General features: G+C 42.9%; 1 protein-coding gene across 1 annotated transcript; it reads right to left on the bottom strand.

The window, feature by feature from the left end:
• Positions 1–896: 896 nt before the first annotated feature.
• LOC146690034 (rab3 GTPase-activating protein catalytic subunit-like) lies at positions 897–25,584 on the bottom strand (the record flags this gene model as incomplete). Its single annotated transcript, XM_085434744.1, has 13 exons — positions 897–1,453; positions 10,989–11,091; positions 11,383–11,498; positions 12,328–12,431; positions 15,184–15,274; positions 16,019–16,246; positions 16,349–16,355; positions 17,776–18,104; positions 18,405–18,459; positions 23,398–23,570; positions 23,748–23,836; positions 24,682–24,755; positions 25,514–25,584. Coding segments are annotated over 13 exons (1,674 nt in total), but the record flags the coding sequence as incomplete, so codon positions are not given.
• Positions 25,585–25,756: the final 172 nt, after the last annotated feature.

The following is a 25,756-nucleotide window of genomic DNA, read 5'->3' as shown; positions in this document are numbered from 1 at the left end:
AACCCGGTGGATATGCAGTGGGTACAGGTAAGACCATTTAAACGGACAGCATTTATAGACTGACTATTAAAAGTCAGCGAGTGTCAGTAATGTTAATGTGGTTATGTTAGTAATACACCGAGTGCTAATATAACAGCTTTAAGATGCATTTGTAGATGTTATTACGTGTTTTACCGTCTTTATGGTGCTAGCTTAAAGTTACGGTGTAAATGTTAGCTTATATTGGAGGAAAGCTGTTACTGTTTAAACGATGTTAGCACAGAAATATTAGCTTCTGTCATGACTGATGAAGTTACTAGTTAATAAAGTTTCCAGTAAAGTGTTTAATCGCAGCCACAGATTGACAGCAAATATCTCGATTAGCTTCAGTGCATCTATAATAAATATGTGCAAGTTTCAGTGCTTCGCTTAAACTGTATGTGTCTGTATCATGGGATGGATACACCCTTAACAAAACAAAGAAAATATTACAAAACCAATTTTCCCCTCATGCTGTCGGACGCGCCTCGAGGAACCAGCTCCATTTAAAACATCACAGTCAGCTGTAAAGTGTCGTTTCAGTTTTTATACAACGTCAAAGAGCTTCATGTTTGAACAATCAGCTTATGAACAGGAATAAGATCTGCACGGTCTGGTTCTGGTTGGATGCAAACAAACAGCTGTGTGTTAATCCAGCAGCAGGACATGCTGGAGGATGGAGCTCAGCTGAAACGACCCATGAAGTCCTCACCGGCTCTCATGTTTACCATCAGGACCAATCCCTGCAACTGAAATATAATCTACTAAATATCAGAGTTGAGAAGGTTGTGTTAGCGTGTGGTGAGTGCAGGATGGGGAACTCCATCCTAACGACAAATTTCATTTCCTTAAAAAGGCATCAAGAGAAGCTTTGAAGGTAAAATGAAGGTTTTAGTGTGAAACTGTTTTATCACAGCTGCAGGAAGCTGCAGATTTATGAATACAGAGAAGGATGTAGTTTCACATATTTCCAGACAAAGCCATAAATGCTTCTTAATCAATGCCAGTAATATACTGCTTCCTGCTTTTAAGCTTGGGCGAGCCGTAGATGCTGAAATATTGCACCATTCTTACAAATAAAGCAAACAAATGAAGAAATGTATTTCTATGATCTTACTCCATGGCCACGTTCATACATGTGAAAGTCTCCATCCTGTGTCCTTCACTTATCTTTATCCCAGGTGTGAATTGTTCACAGGACTTAAAAGAAGGACGTGTCTGTGGAAAAGGCTCCGGTCAACCTAAACTCCTCCCTCATCAGGACACAGAAGAGCCGCTGAGGCAGCGCCTTGGAGTACGCTGCTGGTCGCGGCACACAGGTGCGCAACAAGATCTCCCGGCCTGCTGGAGGAGGGAAGTCTGGTACTCTGCTGCTTCCCCCAGTTTGCTTCTTGTCAGATCCCAAGTCCTTATCGACGGGCGCCAGAAGGGCAGCCTAAAAGGGCAAAGGTCAAATGTTAGCAAACAGCAACTGATTCTGAAGAAATGTGCTGTGTGAGGTGGACACGTGGATATTCAGAAGTACTGTAACCGAGTCTCCCACAGAGACCTGATCCAGACTACAGCTCACAAACACAGCTCCTCTACTAACACCTCACTGCAGCTGCACGCTGCTGATCCTGTCTGTGATTAGAAATGATTTCAATAAATTAAAACAGAGGCTCGTTTTCTATGAGCGTAAACAGGGATCTCTTTTTCAGTCTCAGTGTAACAAACATGTTTACTAGAGCAGGGCGATATGGCCAAAAATATTTATCACGATATATATTTGAAAATTTGCGATAACGATATAACTGACGATATAATTGATGCGAGACAAAATACAACTCCACAACATTACTAGCGCAAAAAGACAACCTTCCATTTATTTTCACTTAAACAAGAAGCTGGTTTTTATGTACATTAAAGCTTTATAAAAATGTAACAGTGCAAATGCAAATTCCTTGCTGAAAGTTTAACCAAAAGGCATTTCCAGTAGAAATGGGCTGACATATCCTGAGCATAACCATGTATAATATCCACTGAAGTTAAAAAGAGCTGCTTTGCAACATTAAACTGCAGTGTGCAGTACGTAGTTTTCGGTGCACGGGATTATAACGCACATTAAGCGAAACAAAGCAGTCAGATAAATCAAACTTTATTAAACTCATTCTTCCTCCACTTCTGTACCATTGATTCATTAATGTTGAATTCTCTGGCAGCTGCTCTATTCCCATGTTGTTGCAGTATATTAATGACTAACCTCGTACTGTGGATGGATTATCTCAGTTGTTCTCCTGACTGAAGTTTGGTCCGTTTACAGCATCCTGCCATGCGATTGTATTTGTCTCTAACCATCAGGAACCTTCACGTTAACTTTTATAAGTGGAAAAGTGTTAGTGTTCGTCCTCCAGCTTCACTGTTTATGTTATGCTAACATAGCTGTGTCGCTAGCGATCACGTAGCACATCATTATATACCAGCTAGCCCAACTTCAGTAACCCTACAAACGTCACTGCTGTTTAGTTTCCTGTCTTCATTTATGTTGGAAGTGATAGCAGAGCTGTACGTTTGAATTTTTTCAGAAATCTCTCAGTCAGAACATGCTATATCATGCTTAGGTAACTAGCGAAACTAGCGAGCTAACTTCCGCTAGCTTCCTGCTAACTTCTAACTCCGTTAAATGTAATAACTTTTGTTTTCATGGATGCCTGGAAGTTAAACTTCATAGTTACACCTGGTAAAGCAGCAATGCTGATCGTTTTATTAAAGATGAAAGAATTTAGACAGTTTTTAACGCTCAGTGATGCTGCAGTGTTTGTTTGACCTGAACCATATGGAGTTTAGGACCCAGATTACTCCCAGATTTAAGAGCATCTTAGTCCGACAAATACGACAGTAACGACGGCCGCTTGCATGTTCTGCAAAAAAATGTGCTTTGTCGTGTATCTGACGGACAAACACCAAACCAGTTCCACATCACTGAAGTTGCACCATTTTTACAAACCAATTCTGGTTCATCTGTTTCACTCAACAATCGGCCATGTGCGTATGAAAACAAAGGCACTGCGCATGCGCGTTTTACTCATATTCTATCGCGATATTTCATTTTCCTATCATTGCCTAACATTATACCAGTATTACCGTGAACGGTATAATATGGCCCAGCCCTAATGTTTACTGAATAAGTCTTTCAGTAAACATGTTTTTGTTAATTCAGTAAAATCTGCAAAGATGACTTGTACTGTTGGCAGCAACAAACAGAGACAACAGAGTGTGGGACAGACAGGAAGTCAGGACACGTCTATGTGCTTCACAGTGGGACTAGAACATGAACCACAGGCAGCAAGTGAAACATGTGCAAACCTCCACGTCACCAAAAACACCCTGCAGGTCCCATCAGAGCAACGGCAGAGAAAACAGATGAAACATCTGTTAGAGAGAAAAACGCTTCACTGCTTTCTTACCTGTATGACACCAAAAGGGTTTTGTTTTTTTAATAATAAAGGCTTCATGTTTTACAGTTAAAGGTAAAGCTCATGCAAACATGCAGGCTTATTTGTCTGATCAATGCAAAAGTTCAAACATGTCTCTTTCAAGCCTCATTATCAGCTGAGATCATAGTAAAGAACAGACAGGATCCTGATCCATCTGTTCTTTATATAATTACTGTTTTTACTGTAATGTAGAATATCATGGACATAATACACAGACTGCAGCCTAAATACTGCTAAAAACAGCCCTTTTTATTTTTAAGGTTTTACGTATTAACCTTTTATTATAAAAGTCACCTGATCCTTAGCAGGTGTGTATACAGAAATACACCAGGTCATTATTTAAGCAAAGCGAAGCCAAACTGCTCCTGTGTGACAGATGAAGTCCACCTTTAAACAGCATTTAGATGCTGCTAATGACGATTAGTGGCAGCACTGGTCTGTGGGCTGGGGACACTGGTGCCACCAGTACAGCGCGCACTTTTCACAGCGCCATCATGTGGATCAAACTGTATTCTGGGTCAAACCTGATGTTTTATCATTACACTGAACAAAAATATAAACGCAACACTTTTGTTTTTGCTCCTGTTTTCCATGAGCTGAACTCAAAGATATGAAACATTTTCTACAAACACAAAAGACCCGACACTCGCAAGCAATGTTCCCTCTAAGCTGCGCGCGTGCACAATTGCGCACTGCTGGCACAATTGCGCACTGCTGGCACAATTGTGCACTGCTGGCACGGGCTCTGCACAGAAAATCTGCGTTGCGCACAAAAAAAAAAAAAAAATCACCTGAATTGAAATTAAAATGAAAACTAACAATTCTGTTCTGCAGTGTTAGTCAGTGACTGGCTGCTCCCGTATGGGATCAGAACGAGGCCACCTTATCCCGTAGTCCAGCCAATCACGCGATTCACATTCGTATATACGCAGCTGATCAACGTGGCTGACAGGCTATGACAGCGTCCTTATGTGCGACACCGGTGTTTTAGCAAAGCGGCTGATGTGGCGTGTACAACCATTGGAGACGTGAGCAGGACAGACGGAACAACTGACGGACAAAGTGTGGACTTTATACCAGTTTTTAAATTGTGTTGATCGGCCGCGTAAAACCAGAGTTATGATAAAAATATCTGCAATGTTTGTTTTTCTTCCTGAATACTGTCGTTGTTTATATTTACTGCGGGAAGAAACGGTAAAAACGCCGTTTTATAAGGAAAACGCTCGAAAGCCTGTGAGCCAAAACAACACCAAAACAAACCCCCACCAGCCTTTCCTATTGGTGGAAAAATGCACCATGTCGACCAATCAAAAAATGATATGGCAACATGACATTTAGTTGTTTAGGAAGGGGGAAGTTTTAGGAGTGACGGCGGTGTTTGAGATGCGATTGCCAAGTTTAGCACAAATCTTGTGTAGTTAGTGTGTAGTTAGTGTGTAGTTAGTGTGTAGTGTAGTCAATAGTTTTGTTGTGTGTGTCAGAACAATGAGGCAACTGCTGAGTGTTACAGGTGTTACAGCAGTGATACATCTCCTGTTGTCAGGCCTGCAGGTATCAGGCTGTTGTTCTCCTTCATCTCATAGTGGACAGAAGTTATTTTTGGAGCGGCACAAATAATTTGTGTGGCATCAGATTTGATGCAGAACAGCTGATTGTTCTGTAAATAGTTTGAAATGTTTATTTAAAAAACACCTTGGCTGCATTTTTAGGTAAACAGCTGCAAAAAACTCTGTTTGCAAAACTCAGTTACTTTTTTGAAGAAGAAGTAACTATATAATTAATTGCCCAACATTGGTCATTATTTACTGTATTTTGCAGACAGAGTTACAGACTCTCTCTCAGACCACAGACTCATAATACAAGTCAGAGCTTTATTTAAAGAAAGTTGTGTTTTCAAAATTGAAGTTCAAGTTATTCTTACTTCCATTAGTGTTAACATGCTGCACAGGTCATGAAGAAGATTGTTTTAATTTTCATTGTAAGTGGGCTAAAGCAGTTAATTAAAAGTAGTCTAACATAAATGTAAATGCTGTAATTTGATTATTTTAATAAACATGTAACTTGGATGCTGGCGTGACCACAGTGCACACGTCTGCTGTTACTCACAGTGGTCCAAGGGACGCTCAGGGAGTTTGTGTGTTCGCTCAGACACATGAAACATTACAGGGAACATTGCTCGCAAACACTGTTCACAAATCTGTCTAAATGTGTGTTAGTGAGAACTTCTCATTAGCTGAGATAATCCATCCCACCTCACAGGTGTGGCATGTCAAGGTGCTGATTAGACAGCATGAATATTGCACAGGTGTGTCTGAGACTGCCCACAATAAAAGGCCACTCTGAAATATGCCGTACATGTGTAGCACAATGACACACATGTCGCAAAACCAGTCAGGATCCGGTTCAGCTCATGGAAACAAAAGTGTTGTGTTTATATTTGTGTTCAGTGTAACAAATACTGAGACGTGTAATAATGTCGTGTGTTGTTCATCTCAGGACGCTGCAAAGAACCAGATCATTTTTATTATCCTGTTTGTCTGTTATGTGAACCTTTAGAGAGGATGTACCTTATAATGACTGAGTGTGTTTATCGCACTATGTTAAATGTAACTGTGAGCGACACGAGGCTTACTGCTCATGGTTACCTCATCAGTGGTGAAGTCAGCCAGCCTGATGCAAGAAACAGGAAGAAGAAAAGGATGAAAGAGCAACACACAGATGAAAAACAAAAACAGACTTTCTAACCGACAGAGCTGAAATCTGAACATGTCACCAGCTGCAGGAGGCAACGCTCTGAACCACGTCGTTCCTCCTCCAGATGGAGCTTTCACTGCCTATAGTCTCTTGACATACAATGGTTGGATTCTCCTATGATACTGTATCAGCTGAGCCTCAAATTCTTATGATCTCGAGCTTCTTCAGTCTCAGTGAATCCTTAGTTGGCTCAGATGCATCATCTGGTGTTTGAGTGTAACAAGGTGGTTGTAACACAAAAGGAGTGTAAACAGGTGAGTGTGGTTTGTAGTGTAAACTAAAGCAGCGTGTCTAACCAACCACATCTCCAGGGCTGAATCAGGTGACCACGAGCCATCGCTCCACAGCTGCTGAGGGAGCTACAACCCTCATTCAGCCTTTCACAGACATACGGCAATGAACTGTATGAACAATAAACTTTATTCATACACACAAATCCCTTTAAGGTTGTGTCAGCGAGGGCAAACGTGCCACATCAAATACATGGAGCTACAAGCTGTGGTGACCCACTGTCAGTAAGGGAGCTTTATTACACACACACAGCATCACAACAACAGTTACCTCAAGCTGCTTCTATGTTATAAGGCAAAGACCCTGCAGTTACACAGGAAACATTAGGTGACCGTCTGTGAGCGACAGTGGGAACCAAAGCCTCTAACAAACATCCATCGATAGATGAGGGGCAGACGGACTGAATGCAGAGAGGTCTACTAACACATGTTGAGTGAAGAAGAAACACCCAGTGCATTATGGGAAACTTAGACCTATAACTTAGACCTGTGCGCCTTAGCATATGCTACTTCCAGGGCATAGCGCTTAGTTTCCGGTGTGATATTCGCTCCTTGTTCACGGTCGGGTTTTTCAACCAAATGGACGAATCCAGTGGCGATTTACATTTCTCGAGATGTCGAATGTATCTGTAGATGATGTTGATCGACTTGTCGATATTTTTTCCCCCCGCGCCTCAGAGAGAGACAGGATTCAAATTTTATACTTCTCAGTATTTGTATACAGCGCTCCCTCGTTTATCGCGGGAGTTACGTTCTAAAAATAAAATGCGATTGGTGAAATCTGAAGTAGCCAACTTTATTTTTTACAATTATTATAGATGTTTTAAGGTAAAACCCCTCACTACACACTTTATACACTCAGACAGACATGAACATTTTCACACGTTTCTCTCCTGTTTAAGCTCTCAAAGTTCAAACCTTCGTAGACAAATAAGTCCAGTATTACAGAAACCAAAGATCAAACCGTGTTTTCAGGTCCAGCACATGAGAACAGAGCAGCTGAGAGATAATTCAACATCAATGAATCATTAATGAATCAATGAATCAGCGATTCTGTACTGTACAGGAGAGACGGCACGGAGGAGATCAACAATAGTCTGCAGCCAATCAGGACGCAGAACACAAAGCGCTGTGCGCAAAAAAAAAAAAAAGCATGCAAACTTGCACAAAAAAAATGTACGAAACAGCGAGGCCGCGTTATAGCGAGGGACCGCGGTAATTTTGAAGGTACGTCACAACATACCCTTCGTAAATACTCATGCATAGAGACCCTTACCACGGTTTGTTGACATGCTGTGTAGGTGTGTACTTGACTAGCAGGGAAACCTTTGACTATTGTTCACCTGTAGTTTGAATGCTGAACATCTGCCTGTTTAAATCATAAGAACTGTCACTATACATGTAAATTAATCAGAATGGTTTTTTTTGTATGTAATTTGTATAGTATTTTTTTCTCTCTTATTTCTTTTCTAAATGTACTTGTATATTGTTCACATGTTGAAATAAATTACCAATCAATCAATCAATACAGAGATGTGCTTCTGATTCTGTAATGCAGTTCTGCTTGTGTTGAGTGATGTAAACCACCAATCGATCTGCACGCTTCAAACCTCAAAACTGATCATTTGATTTTTTTTATGACACAGCAGTGGTGAGTGTTCCCACCTTCTGCTCTTTGTAACTTAACGCCATCTTTCTGTTTTCATATTTTGGACATGATTTTGGAGTCCATCTTTGCAGCAGCAATTGACCGCAAAGTAAAGCTACCGGAAATGTACAACCCTGCATCCGATCTTAAAACAGGAAGTTAGCATTTTCTCGTGCACAGGGTCTATTGCAGACTAATTAAGGTTGCTGATCCAACCCTAACTATGTGCTTTATCAAAGAGGAAAGTTTTGTCTGTCACCTGAATCCAAACTGGAAGCTGGTTCCACAGAAGAGGAGCCTGAAAACTGAAGGCTCTGCCTCCCATTGTACTTTTAAATACTCTAGGAACAACAAGTAGGCCTGCAGAGCGAGAGCGAAGTGCTCTAATAGGGTGATATGGTACTACAAGGTCATTAAGATAAGATGGGGCCTGATTATTTAAGACCTTGTATGTGAGGAGCAGGATTTTGGATTCATGTTCCAGTTGATGCATCAGAGTCAATCTGGGATCCAGTGTGGAGCACATGGACACTTTTAAGGCTTAAAGAACAAACCGATGATTCGATTAGATACTCGGCTCCATCTCTGGAGTCACGGCCACCAAAGCTTTGTTTCTGCTAACACTGTAAACATATACAAATGCACATTAATAGTTGTTACTGCAGAAAGAGAAAAAGAAGCGTCAAAGACAGGAAGGAGATCTGCTCCACTGTGGAGAGAGCTGCACAACTTTGTTCCTGCAGAATTGTCACACAGTCAAACTGATAATTCTTCATTTTTCATTGATAGTTAAACAGACTGGTTCTTATAGCTCTGAACTAGAGATGGCACGATACCACTTTTTTATGTCCGATACCGATACCGATATCATAAATTTGGATATCTGCCGATACCGATATGAATCCGATATAGTGTTTTTTAATCAACAAAACTGTTTTTTAAATATCTTGCTGCATTTTGTATAAGTTCATACTCAAGTTTAAAACAACAACTACACTAAAGCTATTCTGTTACACCTGTATGCAAAAAAAAAATATTTCATAGTACAGCAATACTGATCAATCTAATAAACTTAAACCTACACCATCCTCCCTATTCTGGTATTTTAAAGAGTACTTAGCGTAAATATTAAGCAACCTAACTAATAGGGTTCCAACTCCCAGCAACAACAAAAATAAATAAATAAAAAATAGGGAACCACCCCTCACGCTCCACCTCATGATGCTTAATCGCCGTAATCAACCTTAATTTAATGCAGTGTGAAAAAAAATGCACAGAAATCAATTATTTTTCAAGAAATATTAAATAGATTCAACATCTTTCTTCAACAAAATTGCAGACTGCACAGATGGTACCTTCCCAAAGTAAAAAGTACTATAGCTTACTAGGGTATATATATTAGACTTAACAGTCACTATATACAGTAATGGACTTCTATTCATTTTGCATCAAATTAAAACTTTGGCTGTCAGATAATTATTTATTAAAAGCTCGACATTTTAAATGAGAATAAGAAAGAAAAGTATGTCTTTGTGCCCCCTTTTCCCTGTTCATGCCCTATCGGCCCCCCTGGCTAAACTTTGCTAGATGCGCCCCTGCACAGTTACCAGCCGTCAGCTACGTAGAAAAAGATCCTCGAGTAGAAAGTAAGATTAAATACATTCTAACAATAGCTGATCAAGCTTAAACGTGCTGCTGTTGTTCAGCCACTGGTTTCCTCTTTCTGGTGCAAAGTGGGCCAAAAGCAAACAAGAGACACGGACTCGCGACAGAAAAGCCGATCAGCTGATCGTTAAGCAGTTTCATGATTGAAGTAGCAGCAAGAAGAGGCAGTCGCTTGTTAAGCTTAACGCAGGAATGCTTTACAAACATTCAGAGATGGACTTACACACTTGCTTTACTTCTCTCGGGATAACTTTGTCGGAGATGAAATGCCGGGTTGCTAGCGAAGCTCCAAATGCTATCCAGACCACCGACAGGTCCCGCATGCCACAGCCGCTCTATCACGTGATGCATACTGCTCCGACGTGCTAACCTGAGGTGAGTTACGGCGTGTTGCAAGTTTTGTGAGGTGCTTTCGTGATATTTAATGGATCGGATTACATTTTTTATTTTTCTCCGATATCCGATCCAGTAATTTAGGTCAGTATCGGACCGATACCGATACGTAATATCGGATCGGTCCATCTCTACTCTGAACGTGCTTCACAGCACAGCAGCAGCAATTGTGTGTTTCAGGAAGAAACAACGTTACAATAGAGCAGACTCTCCTGACACTGACAGAAAACACCGCATCTTTACATCAGTGCTGACCACGTCCTTCCAGTTTCATCTACATGAAGTATATACACTCAACAAAAATATAAACGCAACACCTTTGTTACTGCTCCCATTCCCCATGGGATGGACGTAGAGACCTAAAATTCATTCCAGATACACAATATAACCATCCCTCCCAAACAGTGGTCACAAATCAGTCCAAATGTGTGGTAGTGGGCACATCTGCTATATTGAGATAATCCATCCCACCTCACAGGTGTGCCACATCAGGATGCTGATCTGACATCATGAGTAGTGCACAGGTGTGCCTCAGACTGCCCACAACAAAATAAAACAGCGCTGACTTCATGTCTTGTTCTAGGACCGGGACACCGACCTATTCTTGATGCTGATATTGAATAAGTGGTTGACTGGTGTGTGTGTGTACCTCTAAAGATGTCTCTATAGATGACAAATACATGACTGTATACATGAAACTGACAGCAAGACGTGGGAAGGACACGGAGGCAGAGTGAGAGTTACCCTCTGAGCACTGATGAAGAGTCCGTGGATTATACTGCCAGCCAGGCCCTGGCCTGCTCCTGTCACTACCACCTCTGGTTCCTCCAGCAGGGAGCTCACAAACCTAGAGACAACACACAATGTGGAAAATGTTACAATATTCCCACAAAACAAAACACTTAAATAAGAACATGTAAAACCTGAAGACACCAAAACTATAAAATAAGACCACCAACATGAGCGAGAAAGAAACGTGTGAACTGACTGTGATCCTTCAGACGCCGTCTTTGTGAAACAGATTCATCGTGACAACCTGTTACTGACTAACTATCTATAGTGACGGTGAAGACGGTTACATGTTACCAACAGCACAAACAAAGCTGTCAGTGAGCGCAGCTCAAACTCTGCGACTCACTTCTTCAGTTCATCAGCAGCCTCTCCGCTGTCGTCCTCAGGAACGGAGAACTTGGCCTTGAGCGAGCGAGCTTGAGTGATGACTGTCTCCATGCTCAGCAGCTGGTTAATGAAATCCTGCACACAGGACAAGAACAACTGTCTGCTCAATCCTGACAGCATGAGACCCCAAGACTGTCACATTTATACACATACGTGGTTTTTCCTACGTGGAACGTTATAGGCTGAGTCTCGGGGTGTAAAAGGCGTGTTTGGAGTCACAGTGGATACATGGCATACTTAAATGTACTTTGAGAAAGCCAAGAATGCTTTTACACAACAAGACTGTCCAGTCAAGCCGAACTAACATGGTGGGGTTTAGCTGTGCAGCTGTACAGTGTTATTCAAAGAAAAGGGGCTGTATGGATACTGAGTGCTAGTGAGAAGAACATTTTTATATGTGAAGAAGTGATGATTGTTCTCAGACTTTAGGACAGTATTAAAGCATATGTTTAATGCACCTAACGTGTGATCAAACTCAATAATAACAATCTCAGTCTCTGCTTTCGATCACTGATAAACACATCCGATATCAGCAGAGTATAAAAGCTTTGAGCCCAGGTGGGAACAGCCGAAGGAATTACCTAGGTTTAGAAAAAAGTTAGCCATCACTGAGGAAGCACTGGAGTTTGTTACTCCAGCTCCCACTACAATCCCACTGCACCACACCCCTGTTTTCATGGTTCAACCATCAATGGCCATAATAATTATCAGCCAAGTTCTCAGCCATGGTGCACACTGTCCAGTCTACGTACACCTCATGTACAGCACATACTCAACTACAACAAAAACACAGTTAACAATCAATCAATAATGTATTTAAAAACAAAACTTTTTTGGGTGAATCTAATGATACTTTCTTTTAAACTGAATCATTTGTGGAAAGTCCGGTCGAGTTTTCACTGACCTCTAACTTCTTGTAGTCCTGGTTGGGGGACTGCAGGAGCTTGCTCGCTTGAACTGTAGCTTGCTGAATGGTTTTTTGCACTGATGGAATATCTTCAGCAGACTCTGAAAGAGAAGAAATGACAGTGTTTCCAGAGTGACAGAAAGCTGTGATTAAAAGAAAGACCTGCCACGTTTGTAACCTCAATTACTGTTAACATGAGAAAAAGCCTAAAATTGAGTAAACCTGCAAACTATTATCTTACTAATACAGATCCTTTTGAAATAAACAAAACCTTCACAACATTTTATAATAATCTTTACAGAGATTAAAACATATCCACAAAGTCTTGATGGATTATTATTGGAGTTAATTAATCCAGCTATTTCAGAGGATCACAGAACACATCTGCAAATAGAAACTAAGCCTTTTGTCCAGGAATATACCCACATGTGCTTTGGCACAAGGAAAAACTCCCTTTAAACAGGAAGAAGCCTTCAGCAGAGCCAGGCTCAGGGAGGGGCGGGGCCATCTACAATAACCTCAGTTTGATCTGAATTAAGAAGCAGAAAGTTAGCGGCCATCCAGGTCTTTATGTCTTTAAGACATTCCTGCAGTTTAACTCATTGGTGTGTGTTATCTGGCTTCATGGACAGATAGAGCTGGGTGTCATCAGCATAGCAGTGTAAATGTATGCTATGTCTTCTAATGATGCTGCCTAAGGGAAGCATGTATAATGTAAACAGAATTGGTCCTAGCACTGAACCCTGTGGAACTCCATAATTAACCTCAGTGTGTGAAGAGGACTCTCCATTTACATGCACAAACTGGAGTCTATTAGATAGATATGATCCAAACCTTCACACATTCACGTGTTATCAGCACGGAGCGTCTCTGTCAACCTCTGGAAGTAAAGCTTTTAGTAAGTGTCATAAGATCAAAATACATTTTTTAAAGAAGTGAAACGAGGACATTATTGTTGCTATGTTTTGTATTTTGTAGTCCAGACTTAATCAGAATTAATTTGCATACAACCTGGATATGCACCAAAGCATTTCTGACCTGCTGAAACATTCTGGGATATTACAGAATAAATGAAAACTAGCTTTCTGGTTTAATTAGAGAAAAGGTCTGAGTATCACAGCAGGACGTTAGCTGATTGAGGTTTCTCCAAAGTACTAGAAAACTCTCCTCAGTGATGTCCTTACTAGTCCTTACCATTGGCTGTCTCTAGACTCAGAACTGGTCTTAGCAGTATACCGTCAACTTAGAGACGATCCAGAAACTACGACCTGTTATAATTATACGTGAACTCTCATTAGCTAAATTAATGGTTGCACTGCAGGTGTCAGGGAACAACAGCAACACGACTGAAAGATCTTTAGCTTCTTCTAAAAACCAATTCAAATTATGCCCTGCTCCAGATGTGACAGTCTGAAGACGAAATCTAGACTTTTCTGTATCCTGGAATAATTATCAATTTATTGTGTGTAGAATAAAATAAAGAGTGGGTTTTATCTGATTTCTGATCATTACTGGAGAAAACTTGACTGAAAGAAATTCATGTTGGGGAAACTTTCCAGGCTCCTTTCACAGTGAGGGTTGGGTAGCTAGTTAGAGTAAACAAACTAAATCACATTTACCTGCATTTTAACACCAGGGTCATGTTCTACCCATCATGCCTACGCAGCCCTGAAAACATCACGTGTCCATCTCTGATACTTATAAGAGCTCAAAACTGGCCCAAACCCTGATGGAGTCCAAGGGCCTGCAGTGCAGAACACATCTTGAGCCCAAATCTTGGGGGGCTCAGGATTTGGGCTTTTTCTGCAGCTCATGGGCTGCATTCACTGAACCGACCACAAACTCATCTGTGCACCAAAGTACACAGTGAGACGTCCTTTACCCTCACCTCACTGGACACTTCCAGGTTCTGGGTTCCATTCACTCTATACCAGTGGTGCCCAAATCTTTTTGCATCACAGCTGTGATACAGAACGGCTGTGTGGGCGGAGCCTGTTTCGCTTCAGTGCCGAAAAAAAGGGGTTGTATTTTGATGTAATGACTGTGTCGATGCAATCAGTCATTACATCACTCAGCTCAGGACTGAGCTGTGTAGACGCCAGCGTGTATCATACAGTGCATCCACTTGCAGCCCTCCTCGTTTCCCAGCCGTCGCGCCCCCGTCTGCACATCCCCACACAGTCCTCACGTTTCACAGTCAGTGATTGTAAAGAGTTCCTCTGCAGTGGCTCTGCCAGGAGCCTGTCTGCAGAGAAGTCATTCCTTTGTCCACCTGCAGAGGAAAGCAGCTACCATGCACCTTATCATTAAGCACTCGATAGGCAACTTTACAGGAGCAGAGCACAGACGCAGTTTTAGCAGAGACACTGTTGAGCACGACGGTTTAGAAGTGTGTGTCTGAAAAAGCCCTCTGACTTGTCTTTGTGCTCTGGATGTTTGGCGTCTTAGCTTGTTAAGCTTTAAACTGTCACAAACTTGCACTTTAAGACAGACACGCTGCGGCCTCTCCTCATCACCCACCACTGCGCAGGTATGCTTCATCTTATCTTCTTTGGCTTGGAAACATATTTGGTGATGCTTCATCCTCTGCTTTGTGTTTGTGTGCGAGCCCCGTCAAAAGGCTGTGCATTATGCTGGCAGCGTCCAAGATTTCTACTTTTTTATTCATGCAGCTTCTGGTTTTTTTTCTCCATTAACATCTCAGGTTGCATTTCATTTTCTTAGTACTTATTTTAATATCTTTAGTTTTTTGTATTTCGGTCTTACTGTAATTTACCTGCTGTGGGCTTAGAGTTATTTTCCCAGATTTTATTTCATATAAACGTGTTTTTCAACCAAACGGTGAGGACTTACCTTCTTCCTTCAGAATAGTTGCATGAAGTATACAGGGCAGGAGGTGACGGGCCAGGTCTGCAGGTTTCTGCATCGCCATGTAGTGCAGAACCTAAAGACAAACCCCCAAAAAGTTTAGTTTGCCTGGCTTCTGTTTTCCTTTTGCTCTTTCAGATCAACAGAATATTTTTGCACAGCCAACAGGCTGCCTCTGAAGAAGACTCCAGATAAACGGTGACCTTTCTCTATGATGGTTATTCACAGAGGGACCAGTCATACCCAGATCTTTAAATCTGTCATAAGACTATCAGTGAGCATTATTTTTAACTTTCTCTTTTTGGATAAACAATGTCTTTAAAAGACAGGCAACATTTTCAGTGACGGTGCAAACTGGAGCTCCGAGCTCTGCTTTCATATGTGCAGGAAGAACATGCAAACGCTTGGCAGGGACCTGCCCGGGTCCAAATCCAGGACCCTCTTTGGGTGAGGAAACAACTAACCCCAGTTACTGTTTGTCCCTTTCCCATAAAGCCGACCGGATCATTAATAGAAGCTGGTTTAAAGTTGTTCTTCATTTAACACCATCACACCACAGAGAGCTGCTGTGTGTCAGTTAAACATCGTGTGTGACAGCATCAGATCCTTTTTCATCAACATGTGAAAATGCTTCAACATGTCTGTGAGCACAGATCTGTGTTAAACTGACTTCTTCAACATACATGAGCCAAAACGGTCCCATGGCAGAAGCTGATCCTGAAAATCAGCAGAAACATTCATGAAAACACTTTGTGATCCACTTAGTAAACACGTTTGGCTTAAAACACGCATGTGGCAAAACGAACGACCTGCTTCAGACCTTCTCGGCCTCCTTGGTGTCATCAAAAAGTCTTTTTTGGCGTCGTGCAGGTGTGACCCTGGCAGTCTCCCAAGCCTCCACCCACATGTTGCCTGGGATCTTCATCCTGGGACTGAGTGTCCCCATCACCATTGTGTTGACCTTCTCATCAACCACTTCCTCTTCTACGTAATCCCGAGGTGAATACCAGCGCACAAAATCCTCCAGGACACAGCCGGGGTTGGCTGCCTGTGGACAGAGACACAAACTCGTACTTTAAATGAAGTAATGTGTAAATATATTCACTGACACCTCATACTGGCACTGACGACTCGAGCAGGGCCCACTCACGACACCACTGCATTCATGGACCCAAGCACACCAGGCTGTCACTGAACATAAAATGTCATTTAGGCATCAAAACGATTTCCTTCTGTTCAGGACTGGAAGTAAATACGTGTGATCTGGCAACAAAAATGTTTTACTTTTTTGTGTAAGAGTAAATCTGAAAATCTATGAATAACAAATCAATTGTATTTTAGTATTAAAACCAGTTCAGACTGAATAAAGAGCTCGTCCACACTGGATCAGAAACAGAGACATGGTGGGAATAACCAACACTGTAGATTCAGGGCAGCTGCAGCATGACTTACACTGTGTGCTGGTCATTATCACTGCATTACTGCCTCAGATCTGCAGGTCTCTGCAAAGACAAGGTTCAAATAACCTCTGAAGATGATTTATAAAACTGCAATGAGCTGTTTGAAAACTGACGACCACGTGATCGTCTGGTGATCAGAGGTTTCTGCACTCACGTAGCTTCTCCCAGCATGACTGCATCCATCATGCCACACGTGTCAGTGACAGAGTCACAGCTTTCCACAGCGTAGGCTGATCAACAGTCCTCTTATTCCACACTAGTTTACTTGTAAAAGCCTACATGACATTTATTATTAATTCATTAATATCCCATTCATTAACTGCACAGAGAAGACGGTTCCTGAAAATGAAACATGATGCACAGATATCAGACTCAGTCAGCTTCAGCTGAGGTTAATGACATTTCTGTGAACCACTTATATGAGATCTGCTTTCATGGTTTTGTCACACAAAGGCCGCCTCTGTACTGTTACAACCGCTTTCTTTTAGTTCTAATTATTAACTGCAGGTCTTTGAACATGGAGCGAGTGGGGTTGGGTTAACTCTGACTCTAAACTGCCCACAGGTGTGAATGAGAGCATAAATCAGAGGTGTCCAACTCCAGGCCTCGAGGGCCGGTGTCCTGCAGGTTTTAGATGCGTCCTTGATCCAACACAGCTGATTTCAATGGCTAAATGACCTCCTCAACATGTCTTGGGTTAGGGCTATCCTTTGTTGCTAGTTAGCCTGACCTGTATCCCCAATGTTAAGTTTGTACATGGTATGTATGGTCGATTAGGTCATCTCAGTTGCAGGCAACCAACAAATAAAGCTTATCCTTATCGTGGAAGTTCTCCAGAGGCTGAACTAACCATCTGATTCAGGTGTGTTGACACAGGGTGAGATCTGCAGGACGCCGGCCCTCGAGGCCTGGAGTTGCCCACCCCTGGGTTAAATGTTTGTCTGTCTCTCTGTGTTCGCCCTGCAACTGGCGACCTGTCCAGGGTGAACCCCGCCTCTCGCCCTATGGTATGGGATAGGCTCCACCCCGTGTGACCCCGACTATTATTTTCAACATGCTGTATTTGGAATAAATAACAGCATATGATGTGTTTGCACAGTGAGGCAGTGACTCTGACCTGTGAACATAGAGAGGCTCTGCAGAGTTGAGCAGAGTCATGTTGTTGTAGGGGTGCAGCCTGCCCTCAGCTCTGCCCTCAGCTTGTGTCGCCTCAGTCTCGCCCTGGTCACTCAGGCACTCGAAGAATTCCTCCTCGCTGTCACTCCACGAGTCCCAGGATTTTCCTTGAGACATCTCTCTTGTTGAACTGGAAGCACTGGTTGCACACTCTGGTCCTTGGCGGCTCTTCTGGCAGGCACCTGAGACCCTGTGTTCCTTTTCTTTCCCCTCGGGTACCTTGTGAGATTCATCTCTGGCCTTCTTCCTTTCGATACAACAATTCAGCATCTGTCCAGGAACAAAAACTCTTTTCACACATGGAAACATAACACTGCTACTTGTGTTCAACAGACAACACGACATAAACAGGTGTTTGGGAGTTTGAAGATGCTGTATCACACTGAGCATCAGCTCTCAGAATTCATTTTTCTCTTTATCACCTAAACATCGTTCCAATTATCAAAGTTAACACAACACTTTTGATAAACCACTGGAATTAAAGTTGCAAGTCTACAAATGTGCATGATGTTGTTTTTTGTCTTTTAAATCGTTCGATTAGTCCTTGCACTTTGTGCACTGTGTGGCTACCTGGAACTTCTGATGCAAAAGACAACAGCGAAGATCAGGAGCTCCACCTGCCAGCCTGCAGATTAGGAAGCACAGAGATGGATATGAGTGAACACCAGTGTGTTAACAGAGAAACAAATACTGCTTAAACAATTTCAAGCAAAGTTTTAGTTAGAGCACGGCACAAACACTGCAGGGGCTTTTGTGCCTGGTATTATGTACTTGGATTTTTACATTTTGGTCATTTGTCTGTTATTAGAGACGGACGGAGATCCAACATGACTGACAACAAGACCAAAGCCTGATTCTAAAGTGTCGGCTCAGCTGGACAAAGTACAGACATCCAGCATTTGACTTTATTTATATGGCACAGGATAAGAACCACAGAGTGCTTCACAATAATATGAAACAGCACAAATCTAGTTCAAAGCCAGGCTAAATAAATGAGTCTCAAGCTGCTGTTTATAAAAATAAATGCAATCAAAGCAACATAATGATGGAGGCAAAGCACTCCACAGCCTGGGGGCCCCCACTCTGACAGATCCATCTCCTCTGGTCTCAAAATGTGTTTCTGTCTTCTGTCTGTGTCCAAGTCAACAGTCTAACGAGGTCCCACAAATGTCTGCAAATAGGTTCTGCTCTTCCACGAAGTCCTTTGAGATCCCGACTGAAATCGGCTGGTGCCAATATCTGCTGAGTGTTGGCCACGAATAAAGCAGCAATAACAGAGTTCAACGAGAACAACAACTTTTCATTATCAGTTATTCTTCACTCTCTCCACAGCTGATGGACCAACAGCAGCACACAGAGGACAGTGGTACCAGATACTTTGTATGCCGTCACCATCTGACAGAGGAGCTCCAGGGCTGAAAATATATCCTCAACCTCAGGTTCAACTAACGAACTGACCCAGTCACAGACTTCCAGGGAGGCTTTGGAGTATCATTCCCAAGTTCAAGCTCAGCCCCTAGTCCCACTTCTTAGAAAGGGAAACCGCTACTGTAGTCTGCTTATCCCGAGGTGGGAAACCAGGACAGTCCAACAACATCCACAGACTCAGTGGGACTCGCACCTCCAGCCCAGGAGTCCTGCCACCAAAGAGTCATGTAACTCGTCACAGACCTCGCCAATTAATATCAAATCAAATATCAGCTGGTTCAGTCCCAACTGATGGTCTCATTATTCAGGTTTCACACAAGAAACGTCTCATGACGGGTAAAAACAACGAGCTCTCTCAAGACTTTTGCAAAACATGCTGGTGGCAGTGGTCACAGTAGAACTACTGAAGGTTCCAGCGCACTTTTGGTAAAGTGGAAAGAATATTATTTCACCATAAATGGGCCACGACCAGGTGCTTCCCACAAGATTTCACACAGACCAGTGAAAAGAATTATCAGAAGAGTCAAGGCCCAGTTATGAAGAGCCACAGAAAGGCCTGGAATCAGCAGGTACGACTGTTTCAAAGAAAACAATATGGGCGCAAGAGCCACAGAAAAAAAGAGAAGCGTGAAGTGTGTTTAAAGTTTGCTGAACAAGTCTGTGAAACGCTGGCAGAATATTATCATCTGCATTCATAAAGTATCCACAGGCGTCTTTGCCTGCTCTCCTGTACACTCATGAGTTCACACCTACCTGCCCCTCTAACACCATCGTTACATTTGCTGATGATGCGACAATCATCAGCGGAGAAGACGGCGAACAGGCAGGAGGTTAAAAACCTGACAGGCTGCTGCAATGAACACAACCGTCTGCTCAGCGCCATCAAAACTAAGGAGATGTGACCTCAGCAGAGGGAAACACGTTCCTCTCCACATCAAGCAGACTGTGTTCAGCGAGTGTCCTCGTTCCTGGGGACTCACGTAGCTGAGGACCTCTCATGGTCCAAAGTCAAAGACTCCACCTCAGGATGCTGAGGAGGAGGAGGAACCATCTGGAGAAGAAAGTCTTGGTGGCTTTTTTACCACAGCACCATAGTGTGTCCCCACCTACTGCTAACAGCTTGGTATGCTAACTGCTCGGTGGGTCATTAAGACAGCACAGAAGAATAGTGCCTGTCCCTTTCCTTCCCTGGAGGACATGGTCAGCACTCGCTGTCTCAGGAGAGCCAATCAAATCTCATCTCATCCTGGACAGCACCTGTTCAAGAAACAGGACAGCCAGGCTAAGAAAACAGCTTTTCCCCTGGACCATCGATCACTGAACACTAAGCTCAGTGAACGGACCGAGTGAGCCTCCCTCCTACCTGAGACACTCCTGTGTAACATTCAGTATAATGTTCACTAATGCTGCCAAATGTAAGCTTACATCTAATACAAAACACCAGCATAACACGGGACAATTACACCCTCCCTCCATGGCTGCTGCCATCCAACCAGTGCAATACTCCTCTGGTTAAATGGTAAATGGACTGGTTCTTATATAGCGCTTTTCTACTCTTCTGAGCACTCAAAGTGCTTTACACAACTTGTGCATTCACCCATTCACACAAGCACATTTTTCTAGGTGCTTTCTAAGTAACATTCTCTCTCTCACACACACACACACACGCACACTCCGATGAACGCATCGGAGAGCAATTTGGGGTTAGTATCTTGCCCAAGGATATTTGGCATGCAGCCTGGGGGAAGCCAGGAATTGAACCACCAACCTTCCGATCAGTAGACGACCCGCTCTACCGCCTGAGCTGCAGCCACCCTATTTTATTGCTATTTTATTCAGTTTGACGAATGAATGATGAGTGTAAGCAGGTAAGAATGTATGTAAGCTCTGCTCCAGTGTAATGCATAGGTACAACAATACGCTTTAACTTTATAGTTTGGTCACTTAATTCAATTCAATAAAACTTTATTGATCCTGAAGGCTGACCCCAATGGAAATTGGGTTAAGGCTGCCGACCTTTGCCAGCGCCATCTTACCCTTCTGACCATACATACATGACACAAACATCACATGGGGAAGACAGGTCAGAGAGGCATAACAATGGAAAATGCACCACATGAGGAAAGATAAGGAGAAAAAAATAACTCCCCCCAGACTGAGCTCCAACAGGGAGATCAGTTTGAGAACAGAAAAAAAACACCTCTGCACATGAAAAAACTCTTAATACACGAAAGAAACACATGACAAGCAACAGGGATGGGTAAAGGGTGAGAGACAGCCAGTGTAGACAGTACATCCGGGCCTGCGTGCGCTGGTCTCCTTGATCCACCGTCAGCATCGGAGGGGAATAAGCGTCGAAGGCGTTTGGAGGGGGGAGGAGTGTACATCTGCATGTGTATATATGTCTGTGTAAGCGTGTGCGTGTCCAGAGTTCAGCTGAGACAGTGTCCTCCTCCCTGCCAGGCTAAGTAAACAGTCTTCCAGCCAACCCAGGTGGCCTTGCATGGAGTGGGAAGAACAGTCTAAACACAGTCGTTATCAGGGAGTTGTTGTTCGGCTCCAGCCTTGAGCCCACGGCTGGGGCCGAAGGGGTATCCGCATAAGTGATGGAGGTTTTTACTTTAGTGCGAACAGCTCATATGAATTTCAAAGCTGTTCTAACACTCCGACACTGGTCTCTCAATCTCCCGTTGGAGAGCCGTGAGCTTCTCCATGATGTTATCAAACTTGCGCTCCGTGATGTTGTCATTCTTGTGCTCAGAGAGCCGATTCTGAGAACTCAAAGACACGACGTCGTAGTCTCACTCCAAGCGCTTTATTTGTTACGCCATTTTTCTCCACACCAACAACAACCCTTCGCGGGCAACAGTACTCTCGCAGTATAACAGAAAATAACAAGTTAACAACGACCGCAGTGAGCTTCTCCAAGATGTGATCCAATTTGCACTCAGAAGTCTTATTCTGAGTATTCACAGCAGCCGTAAGCTTCTCCAAGATCTTATCCATGCTGCACTCAATGAGCTCATTTTGAGAAACTCACGCCTCTTCCCATCGTTTGAATCCCAGCGGGCAGCCTTGTGGGGGTTTGAACAGCCGGTTCCGCTTTCTTAATTCTTCGATAAGTCAGGGCCAAGCCAGCTCCGATCAGCCAGAACCCTGTTACCATGGTTCCGAACAGGTAGATCTCTTCAGCACTCAGGCTCACCCGAGCCCAGACTTCTCGTTGAGAAAGGGGTGTCAATTGCATTCAGGGACCAGTTGATCAAATCCATAATTCCTCTTTTAGGTTTTAGAGAACAGACTGTGAGAGAATGTTCCAGGGAAAAGTAATACAAAAAACACGAGAGTAAACAAGGACACAAGAGGCTAAGCAGGGAAGCTAAGGGAGAGGAGAAAAGTGCGACTGCCTTTGTTAAGAGCAAAACTCTCTGAATGCTGTAAACACACCGTGTTTGGGTGGCTGCATCCCAAAAACACCACAGCAACACTGAAGTCTGGAGGTGGGAGCATTATGATTTTGATGTTCCCAAAAAAAATGTGTGATTGCTTAGAAAAGTTATGCATAAAAACTTTATAACAAGCTGCAAAAGGGACTGAGCCATTAAATCTAACTCCAGGAAGGATGAATGGAGACATTGTTGATTAAAATCTGCTGCCATCTACCAGGATGATGAAGATGAAACAAGGATGGATGTTTCAGCAAGACCATGATCACAAACACAGCCAATGGAAACTGTTGGTTTCAGAGGAATCAAGTAAAGCTGCTGGAACGGCCCAGCCAATCACCTGAGCTGAATCTGTGGGAAGGATCCACGGAGCATTCGGGATTTATAGACTGTTTGTGTGGTGAGTGGGTCAAAGTCATGAGCAATGATGGGACTGGTTTCTCCATACAGAAGCTGCCATGAACTGTCATCACCAACATTTGTATAAAGTAATAAATAAATGTCTGTGTGTTTAATGTCCCTGTGTTACCGACATCTGGTGATAATTTCACATCAAAGCACCTTTAGAAATATATTTGCTTAGAGAACTGCTGACGTGTTCAATACTTATTTTACCTGCTATAAAATGAAAATGTTAATATGTGTGACATCTTTAAAATCAAAGCAGCACGAGCCTGTGAGGTACCCACCCACAAATAACATGGTTATTTTCCCACCGGTAACGCAACTCAAGGACAAACTCCTGCCAGAGGTGTCCAACAGCCCGCAGCCCACCGTAGTAATAGTTGACCAGACACACACACAGAGCCAGACGGTAGGTCAGACTGTCACTGGGGGCTGACTTCAGCTGGTGGAAAAGGTTCTACAACGAGGGAAAAGACCAGCATGAAATCAAACAGCAGGACACCAAATTTAATACATTCTAATAAAAATCCTGACAAAGTACTGACAGCACTGAGCCTGTCTTCACTCTGAAACTTATATTGGACCTGACCTGAGTGTAACCTTGAGTGTGCGAGTGGTGAAGAGGCAAACATACATAATCAGAGGTTTTCTCTTGCTCCGATGTCCCACTGGAGTTGGACAGCTGAGTGTTATTCTTACAGTCAGACTTCTCCACAGCAGCATCTGGAAACAGAGACACAAACACAAATAAATAAGTCTGTCATTTAGAAACTCTGTTGTTTTATAGATGTTAGAAGAATTAAACAAGTGGAGCTCACGTAGTCATCACTTCATGATAAAACACAGGATGCTGATCGCTCAGTGGCAAAAGCAGGATGTGACCAGAAGTAGACAATAAAAATAAGAACGCTGCCTGATATCCTGTTTAAGATGACGCTCTTGTGCTTTACTGAGCTGCTGTCAGATGGGATCAATATCTGTGGCCAGCACTCTAAGACATAAATGCAATTACGGCTGTAGTTTTAAGATTCAAGGTTGTCTTAGCTCGAGCTCGAGCTGCTGAGTGTGACGGGCTCAACAGTAACCAGGAAGGAAAAACTGTTTGTGAAAAGAAGCAGAGGAGCCACATCAGTACGAGTCAAACTACCACACGGAGGAAGTAGGAGGCCCACACAGAGAACAATGAGGAAAAAAAGACACTTTATTTGTCCTTGATTATGTTCTTTCTATCGGTAGCTTGATTACATCCATCTTATCTGCTGCGTATCATTTGGTGCATGAATTTTAGCCTCTTGGCTTAGAAATAGTTTCCTCTGTGCTGTTCGGACAAAAAACAAAGCCATAAAAAGTCTTCACACATCACACAACAATGTGTATGTTTGTAATGGATCCAAGTGTATTAGCAACCAGAAAAATACAACATTAAGGTCAGTGCACTTAATGCACTGACCTTAATGTAGTATGTAGCGGTGTGTTTGAAATCTGTACTGACTAGTAAAACCTCTGTGGTCAGCCCCAAAGCATCATGGTCTCCGTTCCTGAGTGTCCCACTGATCAGTTTAACTTACCCAGTAAACACTGAGGATTTTCAGCCGTCCTGACTCGAACTGACCAGTGAGGAGCTTGAAGAGGGTCGAGGTCACTGTTGGGTGATAAACAGAGTAAACAGTAGAGGAGAGTTTCTGATACACTTTTAGTTAAAGGGTTTTTATAAGTAATGAGTCATGTTTGATTACATGTGACGTAGTCCTTCACCAGTAATCAAGATAATTACACATGTAAGCATTTCCTTATGTCACACTCAGTTTGTCCCTTCATGCACAAGCTTGTTAGACCTGTGCCAGCTCTGTTTGGGCCTTACAATCAAACCCATGTACGTTTACCCTTTTAATAAACTGCTCCACCCATTTCCTACTTTACGAGTGAAATATGAAGCAATGCAGTGTGTACACGGATGCAACACTCAGTGCTCAGCGCAGCGTTTTGTGTGCTATAGTGCAAGTGAACAGCTCACTCCCATCAAAGCTTTTCCATTGGATCGTTAACACAAACACCAAATGTCAGGAGGACATGCGCCTCAAACTGGAGTTGTCTTTCTAGCCCGGGTACTGTGTTATCCTTGTCTGTATACCGAGCTTCTTATTAATAATCAGCTCTGCACAGGAGCAGAAGCAGAGTCCAGCCTGTTGCTCTTACAGTATAATACTCATAAAGAAAGTACAGTAACCGTGGTTAGTCACTGAGCAGCCCGGTGCGTTTCTCTTGATTTCTTTAGTCAGGGTAAATTCATTCACCTGCACGGGTTAGCTAAACGAACTTTACAAAACAAGTTTCCCCGACAGCCGAGTGCTCACCTAAGGACCTAAGTTACGGATTAGCTTACACACACATTTAACTTACCGAAAATAATACGGTGGGGCCTCAGGTCCTCCTGTCTGGTAGTCCAATTTACTGAAGAACACCTCAGGCTGTCACTTTGAAATAGCCGGTAATGTAAACGCTGGACCTCTCAGCATCTGCCATTCCCGAACAGACACATGCAAGTTTGTCCGTGACTGCAGCCGCGCTGTACATTTATTTCAGTTTCAATATTTATTTCAGTTTCAATATTTTTTTCAGTTTCAATATTTTTTTCGGTTTCAT

This window comes from Copadichromis virginalis, linkage group LG16, assembly GCF_057382275.1.
Source record: "Copadichromis virginalis isolate Kocher_CV1m ecotype Utaka linkage group LG16, C_Virginalis_male_GT1.1, whole genome shotgun sequence".
Lineage (NCBI taxonomy): Eukaryota > Metazoa > Chordata > Actinopteri > Cichliformes > Cichlidae > Copadichromis > Copadichromis virginalis.
This window is presented reverse-complemented; position numbering and strand designations above follow the sequence as displayed.